Source organism: Hyperolius riggenbachi, chromosome 2 (genome assembly GCF_040937935.1).
Source record: "Hyperolius riggenbachi isolate aHypRig1 chromosome 2, aHypRig1.pri, whole genome shotgun sequence".
Classification (NCBI taxonomy): Eukaryota; Metazoa; Chordata; class Amphibia; order Anura; family Hyperoliidae; genus Hyperolius; species Hyperolius riggenbachi.
In genome coordinates, this window is record NC_090647.1 from 305092701 (window position 1) to 305110535 (window position 17835).

Below are 17835 nucleotides of genomic sequence, written 5' to 3' on the forward strand. Positions count from 1 at the left end.
GGGGCATCTTGTGGATTATACCCCCTTTGTACCTCATGCCCCCTTGTACCTCTTGTCTCCCTGTGTCCTCCTCTGCCCCCCTTTATGCCCTTTTGTGTCCCCTTATGTTCTCCTCTATGCCCCTGTGTCCACCTGTATCCTCCTTTTTTTCCCCCTGTGTTCTCCGCTGCATGGGCACAGTACAGGGAATACCCAACATTGCGGTAGGTTGGAGGTTCTTATTGGCAGGCGTTTAAAAGTCAGGAACTCACTGCATTTGGACTATAAGACACAGTGACTTTTTCCCCACTTTTTGGGGGAGAAAAAGTGAATCTTATAGTCCACAAAATACAGTAATTACTTTATCAAACGGTCTACAATGCGTTTCTGGAGCCCTTGCTCCTTTCATCAGGTTAGGATGCAGAGGAGTACAAACAGGGACTTACTAAGGAAAGGGTCTGCATGGGCAAGAGTGAGGGCTACTGATGGTGCTGGGGAGGACAAGGATTCATATAGGGAAACAGTTAGAGCAAACTCGCCCTTTAAATCTCCCAATCTGCTCCCTTCTCTAGTCTGCTGGGAACAGAGGTTAGTCCAGTAGGGGCGACCGCAGCTTTCACCTGCTTTGCCCTGTTGGGGGGGAGCTTACACATGTGGGTGGGGCTTGTTAGGAGCTTTGAGTCCTCTTCCCTTGCACAGATGAATATGGCTGCAGGGGAGGAAGATGTAGGCAGTGCTGAACATAGGTGAGAGGGCAGCCATTGAATAATTAAACACAAACCCTGCTGTGCCCCACACTGTGGCCAGCAGGCAGGTAAAAACGGGGCGGGCTGTCCTACAGGAACCTGCTCCTATGCCAGTGGCTACAGCACAGCTGGTCTAGCAGACAATGTGCACCCTCTAGAGGCCAGTGCCTATGGCAAGCATTATTCCTGCACCTCTCTATATACACCACCAAGCGTGGGAGCGAGAAGTACAGACATATGCAGGTGCTTGGAGGATCGAAGGGAATGGGCGGGTATGTGCCTGTGGATGAGGTCAGAGATTTCAGTCTGGCACGTCATGTGCACCGATTTTGTAGGCCGACAGAATTTTAAGGAAAGGTTAGAGGTTAAAACTCAATCTTAAAGTCAATCTTTAGGAACAATGGTGCAGCTCAGACTCAACTAAAATAGAAGGTAAGGGATGACTCCAACCACCAAGGTTCTGTAATGAGAGGGACCAGGAGCCCGATGGTGTAGTATCGTTAGGTAAAATAGGTAAGAGTAGAAGAGGCACCCACACTCGTGACTACTTCTGACTTAGGCATTTGTTATTGACCTGAGGAAGCGGGCCAGTACCCGTGAAACTCGTCTTTTTGTGCATCATTAAAATTATTTCTACCTATATGTTTTTTTCATTGCTGGAAGTAAATTTGAATTACTCCTAAACTTTATGCTTATTTCAAGATAAGATATTTTTGGGCGCAAGTCTTGTCAACTAAAATGGCAAAGACAAAAAAGAGAGCGCTCACAGTATGTACTACAGTACTAGTACTATACTGCATAGGGCTGGTGAGAGTTGCAGAGCAATATTAAACCCACTTATTTAACTCTAGTAGGGTTTTAACCACAGAATCATTGAACTTAAATTTTTAATCCCATAAAGTTCAGTTTATAAGAATTTCCCTTTTTACATAACATCAGAGGAGCAGATCAGGCAATGGTGTACTTTGTACCATTTGCTGTAGTTAACAGTTTCTGGGAATTAAACTGTTTTCAGTAATTCGTCAATACTAAGACTTTGCACTCTGTCATAAAAGCTTATACAGTATCAGATTCCCTTCACTGTCTTTCACATAATATAACCTGGCTTCTACGAGAAAGCAATTAGTTTACATTTTTAAACTTTAGTATATAATAAGTGAATTGTAACGTCAAGTACGTATGTAAAGATGTTTCGTACGAAACAGCCATGAAAGGTTTTGGTGGTATGAATCGCAAAGTGTGCAATTTAAAGGGTATCAATATTATTATGTTTGATACTGAAAAAAATTACAAATATTTTTAAACAGGAAATATTTTATATTAGTAATTCTTTTTTTTTTTTTTTTGTAATTTACAGCTAGTTGGCTGTGTATGACATGCAATGACGGCAACTTTTTTTCAGGCTGTAAAACTGCTGTGCTTAAACAGGCCTGAAGAATAAGAACAAACAGGTTATACACAACTTGTACTCAATGTCACAATGCAGGGGCATATCCCTTCTATTCAGTCCTGGTACATCACCAGATTGAACTCTTATTTTGCGGGGAGGGAGCGAATTTTAATTGTAAAGGGTTAATGAAAATAGGTCTACATATGCACAGTGGGACAATAAACTTGTTGAGGTCTGAGTGAGCTGTCATATCTGACTATGAGGGAAAGCATAGTGTGGATGGGCTCTGAGGGATATACATACTTTGAGATGACCTTCAATAGGCAGGTGATAAGTGGGTGCATAATGTAGTTGAGGCTCTGAGTGCAGGGTCTGAAGCTGAATAGGTTGGGGTAGGAGGGAATGTGAATTGTGGTGGAACATGGATGGAGGGGGTGCAGTAAGGGGATATATAATTAATGAGGATCAGAGGTGAGTAGGTTGTATACGATATAAGTGGAAACTGTAATTAGGTGGGTGTAGGTTACTTTTTTGAAATTATTAATTTTAGTTTAACACTTGTTGTTTAGTGTGGAGGGGAGAGTTAACATCATTAGCAAACTACAGAGGGATGAATTCAAAGACACTTTGATGATCAAAGCAAAAAAAAATGATGTGACAGGCTAGTCCATTTTGCTGAAATTTCATTGTGGTACATCATTTTAATTGTCACTTTGTCAGGTATGCAAATAAGCAATGCCCCCCACACGCTGGTTTTCATGCCTGACTACCTTGGGACATGCTCCTAATGAAATGATAAATGGTGTCCTGGAAGATCTCCTCCAAGATCTAGACCAGGGCAACACTGATGTTCTGGACAGTCTGAGGTGCAACCTGGTGAGATCAAATAGACTGAGGCATAATGTTCAAGAGATGTTGTATTAGAATTAGGTCAGAGGAGTGCGGGGGGCAATCAGTGGTGTAATTTCCTTCATGCTCCAAGAACTTCCTGCATACTCTCGCCACATGAGGCTTTGAGAGGCATTGTTGTGCACCAGGAGGAACCAATGACCCACTGCACCTGTGTAAGGTATGACAATGGGTAAAGAGATTTCACCCTGAGACCTAATGGCAGTCAAGGTAGCAGAGGTCTATGTGTATCTCCATGGATATGCCTCTCTGATCATTACTGATCCACCACAAAACTGGTCATGCTAAACAATACAACAGGAAGCATAACATTCTCTTTGGTTCTCCAGACCCTTGCATGTGCTCAGGGTGAACCTGCTCTCATCTTTGAAAAGCATGGAGCGCCGGAAGTGGACCTGCCAATTCTGGTATTTTATGGCAAATGCCAGTCAAGCTTCACATTGCCAGGCAGTGAGCACTGGCCTTACTAGAGGATGTTAGGCCATCAGACCTTCATCATGAAGTTCATTTCTGATGGTTTGTTCCGAGACATTGACACACCAGTGGCCTGCTGAAGGTCATTTTGTTGGGCTCTGGCAGTGCCCCAAAGGAGTGCCCCAAAGGAGCAGATACCAGCCCTGCTGATGAGTTAAGGGCCTTTTATGGCCTTGCTCAGTTCTCCTACAGTAACTGCCTGTCTCCTAGAATCTCATCCTTGTCCTTTGAAACTATGCTGGGAGACATCGCAAACCAACAAAATACTCTAGAGGACTACGGTAACTGAGCACTGTACTACTTTCTTGTTTTATTTATTCTTTTTTTTCCAACACATAGTTTGAATACACTTACAGGTCAGTACTAGTGTTGGGCGAACACCTAGATGTTCGGGTTCGAGAACGTTCGCCGAACATCGCCGCGATGTTCGGGTGTTCGCGCCGAACTCAGAACATAATGGAAGTCAATGGGGACCCGAACTTTCGTGCTTTGTAAAGCTTCCTTACATGCTACATACCCCAAATTAGCAGGGTATGTGCACCTTGGGAGTGGGTACAAGAGGGAAAAAAATATTTGAAAAAGAGCTTATAGTTTTTGAGAAAATTGATTGTAAAGTTTCAAAGGAAAAACTGTCTTTTAAATGCTGAAAATGTCATGTTTCTTTGCACAGGTAACATGCTTTTTACCGCCATGCAGTCATAAATGTAATAAAGAGAAGAGGTTCCATAAACAGGGACCGGTAACGCTAACCCAGCAGCAGCAGCAGCACACGTGATGGAACAGGAGGAGGCGCAGGAGGAGAAGGCCACGCTTTTTGAGACACAACAACCCAGGCCTTGCATGAGGACAAGAAGCGTGCGGATAGCATGCTTTTTACCGCCATGCAGTCATAAATGAAATAAAGAGAAGAGGTTCCATAAACAGGGACCGGTAACGCTAACCCAGCAGCAGCAGCAGCACACATGATGGAACAGGAGGAGGCGCAGGAGGAGAAGGCCACGCTTTTTGAGACACAACAACCCAGGCCTTGCATGAGGACAAGAAGCGTGCGGATAGCATGCTTTTTACCGCCATGCAGTCATAAATGAAATAAAGAGAAGAGGTTCCATAAACAGGGACCGGTAACGCTAACCCAGCAGCAGCAGCAGCACACATGATGGAACAGGAGGAGGCGCAGGAGGAGAAGGCCACGCTTTTTGAGACACAACAACCCAGGCCTTGCATGAGGACAAGAAGCGTGCGGATAGCATGCTTTTTACCGCCATGCAGTCATAAATGAAATAAAGAGAAGAGGTTCCATAAACAGGGACCGGTAACGCTAACCCAGCAGCAGCAGCAGCACACGTGATGGAACAGGAGGAGGCGCAGGAGGAGAAGGCCACGCTTTGAGACACAACAACCCAGGCCTTGCATGAGGACAAGAAGCGTGCGGATAGCATGCTTTTTACCGCCATGCAGTCATAAATGAAATAAAGAGAATAGGTTCCATAAACAGGGACCGGTAACGCTAACCCAGCAGCAGCAGCAGCAGCAGCACACGTGATGGAACAGGAAGAGGCGCAGGAGGAGAAGGCCACGCTTTGAGACACAACAACCCAGGCCTTGCATGAGGACAAGAAGCGTGCGGATAGCATGCTTTTTACCGCCATGCAGTCAAAAATGAAATAAAGAGAAGAGGTTCCATAAACAGGGACCGGTAACGCTAACCCAGCAGCAGCAGCAGCAGCACACGTGATGGAACAGGAGGAGGCGCAGGAGGAGAAGGCCATGCTTTGAGACACAACAACCCAGGCCTTGCATGAGGACAAGAAGCGTGCGGATAGCATGCTTTTTACCGCCATGCAGTCATAAATGAAATAAAGAGAAGAGGTTCCATAAACAGGGACCGGTAACGCTAACCCAGCAGCAGCAGCAGCAGCACACGTGATGGAACAGGAGGAGGCGCAGGAGGAGAAGGCCACGCTTTGAGACACAACAACCCAGGCCTTGCATGAGGACAAGAAGCGTGCGGATAGCATGCTTTTTACCGCCATGCAGTCATAAATGTAATAAAGAGAAGAGGTTCCATAAACAGGGACCGGTAACGCTAACCCAGCAGCAGCAGCAGCACACGTGATGGAACAGGAGGAGGCGCAGGAGGAGAAGGCCACGCTTTTTGAGACACAACAACCCAGGCCTTGCATGAGGACAAGAAGCGTGCGGATAGCATGCTTTGTACCGCCATGCAGTCATAAATGTAATAAAGAGAAGAGGTTCAATAAACAGGGACCACGCGGCAACGCTAACCCAGCAGCAGCAGACGTGATGGAACAGGAGCAGGCGCAGGAGGAGAAGGCCAAGCTTTTTGAGACACAACAACACAGGCCTTGCATGAGGACAAAAAGCGTGCGGATATAGCAATGCTTTTTGCCGCCATGCAGTCATAAGTGTAATACAGATGAGAGGTTCCATAAACAGGGACCGGCAACGCTAACCCAGCAGCAGCAGCACACGTGATGGAACAGGAGCAGGCGCAGGAGGAGAAGGCCATGCTTTTTGAGACACAACAACCCAGGCCTTGCATGAGGACAAAAAGCGTGCGGATATAGCAATGCTCTTTGCCGCCATGCAGTCATAAGTGTAATACAGATGAGAGGTTCCATAAACAGGGACCGGCAACGCTAACCCAGCAGCAGCAGCACACGTGATGGAACAGGAGCAGGTGCAGGAGGAGAAGGCCATGCTTTTTGAGACACAACAACCCAGGCCTTGCATGAGGACAAAAAGTGTGCGGATATAGCAGCAATGCTTTTTGCCGCCATGCAGTCATAAATGTAATACAGATGAGTGGTTCAATAAACAGGGACCGGAAACGCTAAACCATCCCAGATGTTCATTGGTCATGTTACTTGGTTGGGGTCCTGGAGTGTTGCGTAGTCGTTTCCAATCCAGGATTGATTCATTTTAATTTGAGTCAGACGGTCTGCATTTTCTGTGGAGAGGCGGATACGCCGATCTGTGACGATGCCTCTGGCAGCACTGAAACAGCGTTCCGACATAACGCTGGCTGCCGGGCAAGCCAGCACCTCTATTGCGTACATTGCCAGTTCGTGCCAGGTGTCTAGCTTCGATACCCAATAGTTGAAGGGTGCAGATGGATTGTTAGACACAGCTACGCCATCTGACATGTAGTCCTTGACCATCTTCTCCAGGCGATCGGTGTTGGAGGTGGATCTGCACGCTTGCTGTTCTGTGGGCTGCTGCTGCATGGGTGTCAGAAAATTTTCCCACTCCAAGGACACTGCCGATACCATTCCCTTTTGGGCACTAGCTGCGGCTTGTGTTGTTTGCTGCCCTCCTGGTCGTCCTGGGTTTGCGGAAGTCAGTCTGTCGGCGTACAACTGGCTAGAGGAGGGGGAGGATGTCAATCTCCTCTCTAAAGTCTCCACAAGGGCCTGCTGGTATTCTTCCATTTTGACCTGTCTGACTCTTTCTTCAAGCAGTTTTGGAACATTGTGTTTGTACCGTGGATCCAGAAGGGTATAAACCCAGTAATTGGTGTTGTCCAGAATGCGCACAATGCGTGGGTCGCATTCAATGCAGTCTAGCATGAATTGAGCCATGTGTGCCAGAGTCCTACCAGAATCCTCATCATCCTCTTGTGAGCGTTGTGATAGTTGTTGTGATGCATCATAGTCGTCACCTTCTTCCTGGTCTGCTTCTGCTGACCATTCGCGCTGAATTGTGGAAGTCCAACGTGCACCACTCTGGCCCTCGTCAGTGGTGGCAGGAAATTCCTGCTCCAACTCCAGCTGTTCCTCCTCCTCTTCTTCGTCATAGCTGCTGGGGCCAGCGTTTCCTGAGGCGGATGGCCTGATGTTGGTACCATCACGCTGATCGTTTTCTCCTTCAGATTCCCCCAGTTGCATCATGACAGCTGTTTCCTTGATTTTCAACATTGACCTCTTCAGTAAACACAGCAGTGGTATGGTAATGCTGACTGAAGAGTTGTCACTGCTCACAAGCAACGTGGATTGCTCAAAATTTTGGAGGACTTGGCAGAGGTCCAACATGTTGGCCCAATCGGATCCACAGAAGCTTGGCAGCTGGCCGGATGCGCCTCGGTACTGCGCCGTCATGTACTGGACCACTGCACTCATCTGCTCGCAAAAGCGGGCTAGCATGTGCAGCGTAGAATTCCAGCGCGTAGGGACATCACACAGCAAGTGATGGTGGGGGAGATTGAAGCGCTCCTGCATCTTGGCGAGTGCCCCCGAAGCAGTACTTGAATTTCTACAATGTTTGGCCACTCGTCGCACCTTCAACAGAAGATCGGCCACGCCTGGGTATGTCTTCAGGAACCGCTGAACTACTAGGTTCATCACGTGCGCCAGGCAAGGGATGTGTGTCAGCTTCGCCAACCTTAAAGCGCGAATGAGATTACTCCCATTATCACACACAACCATGCCCGGTTTCAGGTCCAGCGGTGCCAGCCACAAATCCGTCTGTTCCTTTATTCCCCTCCAAATTTCCTCCCCTGTGTGCTGCTTATCCCCAAGGCAGATCAGCTTCAGCAACGCTTGCTGACGCATGCCAACAGCTGTGCTGCACTGCTTTCACGAACCTACTGCTGCTGGTGCTGGGTTCGCGTTTCCGGATGAGGTACAGCTTTGAGATGCGTTGGAGGAGAAGGAGTCAGAGAGGTAGGTGCTGCTGTTGTTATCCAGTGGGAGGGACGGCGGTGCAGCTGTTTGCGGCGTGGGCAACACCCGCGCCGTAGCAGGTGAGGAATCGCTGCCAGGCTCCACAAGGTTCACCCAGTGCACGGTAAGGGAGATGTATCGACCCTGGCCGAACGCACTCGTCCAGGTGTCAGTGGTGAGGTGAACCTTGCAGGCAACGGCATTCTTCAAGCTTCGGGTTATTTTGCTGACCACGTGCTCATGCAACTCAGGCACTGCAGAGCGCGCAAAGTGGTAGCGGCTGGGAACCACGTAACGTGGGATGGACACTGACATCATGCCCTTGAAGCTGTTTGTCTCCACCACTCGATATGGCAGCATTTCGCAGGCTTGGCTATGCTGGCTGTTACTGCCACGGCCCGGGGGTCATTTGCTGGCAATTTCCTCTTGCGCTCAAACATTTCCGAGACAGACAACTGAACCGTAGGGCTGCACACTGAAGGGCTGTTGGTTGTTGTGTTTGATGAAGACTGGGAGACCTCAAGAGCACTACTCCGGAAAGTGACAGTGTCAGCGTCGTCTGATGTTTGTGAATGTTGTGAACCACGCAATGGCTGGGCTACTGCTGCTGCTGAGGCGGGTCTGGTGGTGAGTCTGGTGAACCCAAGGGAGGCAGTGTTGCTGGTACCCTGTCCTGTCGAGTTTGCCCACAGAGTGGGATGTTTGGATAGCATGTGGCGGCTCATGCTGGTGGTGGAGAGGTTGTTAATACTTTTCCCCCTGCTCAGGCGGGTCTTGCACACCTTGCAAATCGCCATGGTAACATCCTCAGTGCAGTCTTCAAAGAAAGCCCAGACTTTGGAGCACCTGCCTTGCTGGCGATTTCTGTTTGCGCCTCTTTTGCCTCTCACTTGAACTTCCACGCTTGTGGTGCCTGAAATTGCGCGCCGCCTACCTTGTGGCACAAGGCGAACTCGTGCAGCAGTGGGTTCTTCAACAGACTCATCTGTGCTGCTGCTACGACGGCGATGTTCTCGTTCACAAACAAAATCTGGGACTATGTCCACATTGTCCATACCCTCCTCTTCCATCTCCTCAAACTCGTCATATGTCATTGTGGGGGGCCGCCGCCGTGGAGTAGAGCTCCCCAGAACAACCTCTGCGCAGCTCACTCCAACGTCGTCTTCCAGATCTTCTCGGCCGACCTCCTGCAATTGCAACCCCTCCTGCCCAACTTGCTCTGGGATTTGGGTTTCAAAGTCCTCGGACTCGCCTTGTTGTATTTCAGTGCCCGGTACATTTCCCACAGTTAATGGTTGTGAATCCGGGCACAACATTTCTGGCTGTTCCTCCATTGACCTTTCAAAGGTGGAAGTTTGTTGGCCTGGGAATAGCTCCTGCGAATACCCCATTGTGTCCTGAGGTAATTCATCGGACTGGTTATCTGGCAGTTGTGTGCGTGGTGTCGCTGCCGGTTGTGTCAGCTTTGTGCCCACTGGCTCCTTGTAACTGGCTGAGGACTCGGACCTCGTGCGTGATGTGCTGGTGCTGCTTAACCCACTGCTGGACGCTTGAGAGGTCATCCAAGTAATTATCTGGTCCTGTTCTTTTGGATCTGTGAGGGTTGTTGTCCTGGACAACATGGGCGGTATTGAGTGGGTTTTCTTGGGTGCTCCCCTGTGGCCTGTACGTGAACCGTCAGGGGAAACACCTCTTCCCTTGCCCCTCCCTCTTTCACCGGATTTCTTCCTCATTTCACTTATCCTTAAAGTACATGCTGACTGGCAGCAGTACAGTGGCAGTACAGAAATGCTATACAGTGGTGGGTGAGCGGTGTACCACTATTGCCAGCAGCGACACAGAGCACAATGCTATACAGTGGCGGGTGAGCGGTGTTCTACTGTTCCCAGCAGACACAGAGTGGCAGTAAACAATGCTATATAGTGTGGCTGAGCCGTGTACACACAGTGGCAGTAAACAATGCTATATAGTCTGGCTGAGCCATGTACACAGAGTGGCAGTACACACAATGCTATATAGTCTGGCTGAGCGGTGTACACACAGTGGCAGTACACACAATGCTATATAGTCTGGCTGAGCGGTGTACACAGAGTGGCAGTACACACAATGCTATATAGTCTGGCTGAGCGGTGTACACAGAGTGGCAGTAAACAATGCTATATAGTCTGGCTGAGCGGTGTACACAATGCTATATAGTCTGGCTGAGCGGTGTATACAGAGTGGCAGTAAACAATGCTATATAGTCTGGCTGAGCGGTGTACACAGAGTGGCAGTACACACAATGCTATATAGTCCGGCTGAGCGGTGTACACACAGTGGCAGTACACACAATGCTATATAGTCTGGCTGAGCGGTGTACACACAGTGGCAGTACACACAATGCTATATAGTCTGGCTGAGCGGTGTACACAGAGTGGCAGTACACACAATGCTATATAGTCTGGGTGAGCGGTGTACACAGAGTGTCAGTAAACAATGCTATATAGTCTGGCTGAGCGGTGTACACAATGCTATATAGTCTGGCTGAGCGGTGTATACAGAGTGGCAGTAAACAATGCTATATAGTCTGGCTGAGCGGTGTACACAGAGTGGCAGTACACACAATGCTATATAGTCTGGCTGAGCGGTGTACACAGAGTGGCAGTACACACAATGCTATATAGTCTGGCTGAGCCGTGTACACAGAGTGGCAGTACACACAATGCTATATAGTCTGGCTGAGCGGTGTACACAGAGTGGCAGTAAACAATGCTATATAGTCTGGCTGAGCGGTGTACACAGAGTGGCAGTACACACAATGCTATATAGTCTGTCTGAGCCGTGTACACACAGTGGCAGTAAACAATGCTATATAGTCTGGCTGAGCGGTGTACACACAGTGGCAGTACACACAATGCTATATAGTCTGGCTGAGCGGTGTACACAAAGTGGCAGTACACACAATGCTATATAGTCTGGCTGAGCTGTGTACACACAGTGGCAGTACACACAATGCTATATAGTCTGGCTGAGCGGTGTACAAAGAGTGGCAGTACACACAATGCTATATAGTCTGGCTGAGCGGTGTACACAGAGTGGCAGTACACACAATGCTATATAGTCTGGCTGAGCGGTGTACACAATGCTATATAGTCTGGCTGAGCGGTGTATACAGAGTGGCAGTAAACAATGCTATATAGTCTGGCTGAGCGGTGTACACAGAGTGGCAGTACACACAATGCTATATAGTTTGGCTGAGCGGTGTACACACAGTGGCAGTACACACAATGCTATATAGTCTAGCTGAGCGGTGTACAAAGAGTGGCAGTACACACAATGCTATATAGTCTGGCTGAGCCGTGTACACAGAGTGGCAGTGAACAATGCTATATAGTCTGGCTGAGCCGTGTACACAGAGTGGCAGTAAACAATGCTATATAGTCTGGCTGAGCCGTGTACACAGAGTGGCAGTAAACAATGCTATATAGTGTGGCTGAGCCGTGTACACAGAGTGGCAGTAAACAATGATATATAGTCTGGCTGAGCCGTGTACACAGAGTGGCAGTACACACAATGCTATATAGTCTGGCTGAGCGGTGTACACAGAGTGGCAGTACACACAATGCTATATAGTCTGGCTGAGCGGTGTACACAGAGTGGCAGTAAACAATGCTATATAGTCTGGCTGAGTGGTGTACACAGAGTGGCAGTACACACAATGCTATATAGTCTGGCTGAGCCGTGTACACACAGTGGCAGTAAACAATGCTATATATAGCGTGGCTGAGCGAGGTACACAGTGGCAGTACACACAATGCTATATAGTGTGGCTGAGCGAGCGGTGTACTACTGTTCCCAGCAGCGACACACAATGACTGGGGGGACCCTGGCTAGCGTGGCTGGAGCGCGAACTACCCTGCCTGCCTACCCAAAGCTAAACCCACAGACAAATGGCGGAGATATTTATTTACCCGAACCACGTGACCGTTCGGCCAATCAGAGCGCGTTCGGGGTCCGAACCACGTGACCCGTTCGGCCAATCACAGCGCTAGCCGAACGTTCGGGGAACATTCGGCCATGCGCTCTTAGTTCGGCCATGTGGCCGAACGGTTTGGCCGAGCACCATCAGGTGTTTGGCCGAACTCGAACATCACCCGAACAGGGTGATGTTCTGCAGAACCCAAACAGTGGCGAACACTGTTCGCCCAACACTAGTCAGTACATGCACAACTGGTTATTTACATTGAATATTGTTTGTGTTAGTTTCTCATAGGTAATACCTGCTTGCCATTATTATTTGCCTATCATTGATATATGCCAATAATTATTTGCCTCTCATTAATTCTGCCTTTTGCTGGTACTTTTTGTTTCAGCATGTTATTGATACTGTTTTCATCCATGTAACTGATATATTTGTATGTATAATGTGCCAAAATATTACGCAGTGCTGGACATTAGTTTAGGTTATAGACAATATTTAGGGGTTACATACAGCAATAAGACAATACATGAATACAAGAAAACCAGATTACGCAGCACAGTAGGAGTACAAGGTAATGCTTAGTCAGTCATTGGATGGGAGCATGGAGATTAGGCAAGTTGAGTTCCATTAAAATGCAAAGCATCGGTGCACAGTAATTGAGGTGCATGATCAGGTAGGACACAAAAGGAGGAGGACCCTGCCGAAGGCTTACAATCTAGAGGGATATATGACCACAATCTGTCTTCTCTATCATGGACATTATCTGCCTGTTTCTCTTATACCTGCTAGTTGTTGATCATATTTTCCTGGTAATAGTATTATTTTATGGCATTGATTTATACCATATTTTGTTGGTAACATCCACCTGTAACTCACATCCATCTATTGCTCGTTAAATATGAATGTCATTAGAAACTGCTTGCTGTTGTGATCTCTGCATTCCATTAGAATTTGCCCATGGCTGTCAATGATAGATGCTTGTTAGTGATATGTGGCATATGCTGCAATTTTGGTACAGAATATATGAAAATAAAACTTGTATTGCTTTTGATTTAGTTTGTCACAGTTTGTCACTAAAAATAATTCATAAGACATAGGCCTCAATGATAGAACACCACAAAAGGCCAATTTTTTCCACAAAGTATTTTAGCTCCATACTTTGTTTGCATAGCCCCAGAAGAGTCATTACATCAGAAAAAGGCAACAAATGTCACCATTTTGGAAAGCGTGTGTAGTTTTGCTTAAAGTGAACCTCCAGACTAAAAATCTACTCAGCAGAACTGAAAAGGCTTGGTGTTTCTTTAACAGTTTCACAGCATCAGAACTGTTTTTCTTACCAAAGCATAATTTTTAGCTTCATTTTTAACTAAGCTCCACCCATCAAAGAAAAAAAGCCTGGGCTTTTTTTCCCTGATGCTGTGCAGAGCATGATGGGATTTCCTATGTTGTTATTCACATTGTCTAGCAACTGGGAGAGGTGCTCAGAACACAGGACAGTTGGAACTGTGTCTCATGCTCCCTGTCACCTCCTTTCAACCAAAAAGATGGCTGCCATCATGAAATCACAAACATTTGCCTGTTCTTTTAAAACAGGGTGGGTAAGAGATTATATTACCTATCTATTTTAATTAACATAACTAAAGTAACTTAAGGACAGTATGTTTGTTTAGGCTGGAGTTCCTCTTTAAACTTTCCCCAGTTTGATCTTAACTTTATTTTTTTAAAGATGGATTGAGTTTGTCCCTGCCTATTTTTATGTAACAAGAGTCCAAGCTATAAGGCACATCAAATTTTATTCTACATCTGATTATGATTAAAATGAGGTCACATATACAGTACGTCATTTGATACCAAACTGGATGCACAATCCATTATTCTCAGGGTGCACCTAGTGTTTTCTTGCAGGCCATTTTTTTTGCACTACTTGTTACAGTGCCATTCTTTGTTTTCATTGCCCTAGAAGAGTCAGGACATCAGAAAAAATTCTACAAATGTCACCATTATGGAAAGCTAACAACCAGGGCTATTCAATAGTGGGTGTTTTGCACACAAATCTACTGGTGGCAGATTCATAGGCACACCACTGACATGGCTGCTGTGTATATATACTACATAAAAAAAAAATTCACAGGCCTTAAAGTGACACTAAAGCGGAAAAAAATTATAATATAATGAATTCGTTGTGTAGTACGGATATTTAATAGAACATTAGTAGCAAAGAAAATAGTCTTATTTTTATTTTCAGTTATATAGTATTTTTTATAACATTGCATCATTCTCTAATATTTGCAATTTACACACTACACTCAGCATTCTAAATTATTTCACAGAGCAGGCAAGTGAACTTTTGAACTGTACTCTGCAGAAAAAAAACAAAATACAGCGAAAGACATTTGAGATAATAAGCTTTAGAAGACAGAGCTCTCTTAAAGTCATGGAGCTCAGATAAGCTGTTTTGCATAGATAACAATTGGAGTTTCGTAACTCTTCCTGTACTGGAAGACAGACAGAAATTGGCCGCACGGTCGATCGCGCATGCTGGAAGATGTCGGGCCAAAGTTGGTTGGTCGGGTGAGCGGCGGTATGGCGGTGAATTACGAATGAGCGACGAGACGACAAAACCCCCGCTGCTGCCGCCGCAATGTATAAATGTATGTAGTGTGTGTGCATTTATACATTACCTGTCCGGTGTCAGCCTCCACGTGGTTTCTGTCTATCTCGCCGGGTCCTGCATACACACCAGCGGCGCATAACGTCTGACGTCAGATGCTATGCACCGCTAGCGTGTATGCAGCTGTTACCTAGCGAGATGGACGGACACCGCGTGGAAGCTGCTACAGGACAGGTAATGTATAAATGCACACACACTACATACATTTATACATTTTGGGGGCAGCGGCCGGGTGGACGTGGCGGCTCAGACGATTCCCTGATGATTTCATGCTGAAATCAGACAGGCATCGGCCTGTAGTGTATGGGCAGATTACACCAAGAGACAAATTTATCTCTAATCAGATTCGATTAGAGATAAATTCGTCTCTTGGTCGAATCTGCCCATAATCTTCTATGGCCACCTTTAACCCTCCTGGCGGTTTGCTAAAAATCCGCCAGGGGGCAGCAAATCCGTTTTTTTTATTTTTATTTTTATTTTTCATGTAGCGAGACAAGGTCTCGCTACATGATAGCTGCTGCTCAGTAGCATCCCCCTAGCCCCTCCGATCGCCTCCGGCGATCGGAGATCAGGTGATCCCGTTCAAAGAACGGGATCTCCTGGAGGGCTTCCCCCGTCGCCATGGCGACGGGCGGGATGATGTCACCGACGTCATCGATGTCGTGACGTCAAAGGGGACTCCGATCCACCCCACTGCGCTGCCTGGCACTAATTGGCCAGGCAGCGCACGGGGTCTGGGGGGGGGGGGGGGTGGCCGCGGCGCGACGAATAGCGGCGGATCGGCGGGTAGCGGCGGCGATCGCATTGCACACGCAGCTAGCAAAGTGGTAGCTGTGTGTAGCAAAAAAAAAGTTATGCAAATCGGCCCAGCGGGGCCTGAGCGGTGCCTTCCGGCGGCATAGCCTGTGCTCAGCACGGGCTTACCGCCAGGAAGGTTAAGGTGGCCACACACGATACAATAAAATGATCCGATTTTACGGCAATTCGATAAAAACGATCGGATCTCCCGAAAAAAATCAAATGCTTTCCCGTTTTTGTCGATTTTTATCTATCCGGAATGCCAGATATTTTTCTTCAATTTCCCTAAAGATTGTATGGTGTGTGTTAGATTGTCAATTTATTAATATACACACCCAAGCAATTTTCTCAGAGTTTCCAATCATTTTTATCATAATTGGGGAAAAATTGAACATAGGTGTGTGGTACATTAGTTATATTTTTGAAATGTTACAATCAGTCAGAAAAATTGATTGCAATTCTTAAAGAAAACCTGAACTGAAAATTAAAAGTCAAAATAAGCATACACAAGTCATACTTACCTTCCATGTAGTCTACTCCTCAGTGTCTTTCTCCTGTCCCGCGTCCTGTTTGTCCACTGTGATCAAGGGAATTTTCCGTCCTCCATTTTGAAAATGGCCATTACCCATAACAGTTTTCTGGTCAGCACGCAGTTAAATTGTAACATCGCCCACTTGAGCCATAGGGAAACATGGACATTGCCTGGTACATCAGTTTTCCTCTCAGCTATAACTGACAGCAACTGATATTTTACTGACAGCAACTGATATATTTCAGATCTGACAAAATATTGTCAGAACTGGAAGGGATTATTGTCAGAAGAAAATGGTGCACTTCTGAGAGGAACTGATGGCAAGGTAATTATGTAATGTTCATTTGAAGTTACCTCGTGTTTATTTTAAATATTTTTACTCAGTACAGGTTGTCTTTAAATTGAACAGATATTTAAAAAAATGTTTGGTGTGTGGGCACCTTTAGACTCATATCTCTGCTGCTTATGTTTTATTTCTTGGATGTACTACACATACACATCATTACATCATAAGTTTATTTTCACTTCACAGATTCCCTTTAAATTGAAAATCAGATTGTGGAAATTCAGAAAAGTTCTATACACCACTCCTGCTGCTGCTTCTACAACTACCTCTGTCATAATTTTACTTTCTGGTTTGCTTTAATACATATTTTGAGTTATAAGCTGCATCTTCCTACTGACTTCAATCCAGGGGCGTAACTAGGCCCCACCGGGCCCCCCTGCAGATTTTCTGAGCTTCTTCCGGAAGTGACGTCAGCCGCTAGAGGGAGAAATCTCCGATGGAACGCACGGAAGCAGGTATGTATCTGCCCGCCGCTCGCTGCCCACCACAGCCCCACAGACACTTACGAGCTGGAGGGGAGCGCAGAGGGGAGAGCCCCGAGGTGAGGGAGAGGGGGGAACTACCCCTCTCCCCGGCGACTGTGGGCAAGGCTTTCCCCTCATGCTGCCACCCCTCCAGCACCCACAAAACGGCCCCGAGCGGGCCCCAGGGGGGGGGGGGGGGCCGGGCCCCCCCACGGGCGCAGGGGCTGCAGGGCCTATTCCTACGCCCCTGCTTCAATCTGTTAATTGTTAATTTCAAAAGGTTCTATGAGACGTCAGAATATTTATAGGAAAATATGCAATGTTCTCCCATTATTGTATTTCAGAGATTCTTGCTCTGGTGTGACAGTCCCTTTCAGTAAAGTGCTGATGGTTTGGAAATAGCCACATCCTGAAGACTGCGGTGATGTTACATGTGGTGAAATCTCTTGGGTTTTCTTTCCAGAGAAGAATGATAAATATGCAGTGATTATTGCTAGTTGCTACACATTTTACTTTGGTAATACCAAATATGGTTTATGGAAATTAAAAGTATGAATCTGATTGGACATTCGAAGTGGCAATGGACAAGAGTGAAATATAGTGCATTGGCCTCCTTATGTCTAAAGCTGTAATCTAATATCTATTTCTGAATTTTAAAATAATAAAGTATTAAGCATTAAACTGCGGATATTAGTATTGGTTAATTATGATAATTGTTTTTTTTTAAGTTGTCATTTCACAGATTACAGTTTTGCTTTGGGCTGGAAAAAAGTAATGGAACTTCTCACAACTAGATGTTTGTACTAAACACTGGGTGGTAGCTTTTCAATTTTTGTTAAAGGAGTTATCAGGCAAAAAATGAGTTTCACTTACCTGGGGCTTC

At 46.5% G+C, this 17835-nt stretch overlaps 1 protein-coding gene across 4 annotated transcripts in view; it reads left to right on the forward strand.

Annotated features, from left to right (window-relative positions):
• Positions 1-17633, forward strand: part of LOC137544373 (uncharacterized) — a 98342-nt gene extending 80709 nt beyond the window's left edge. For all 4 annotated transcript variants that reach the window (XM_068265442.1, XM_068265441.1, XM_068265443.1 and 1 more), the window contains one exon: positions 17297-17633. In XM_068265442.1, coding sequence (XP_068121543.1) covers positions 17297-17354 — 58 coding nt within the window. In that variant the 3' untranslated portion in view covers positions 17355-17633. The remainder of the gene's footprint in view (positions 1-17296) is intronic.
• Positions 17634-17835: the final 202 nt, after the last annotated feature.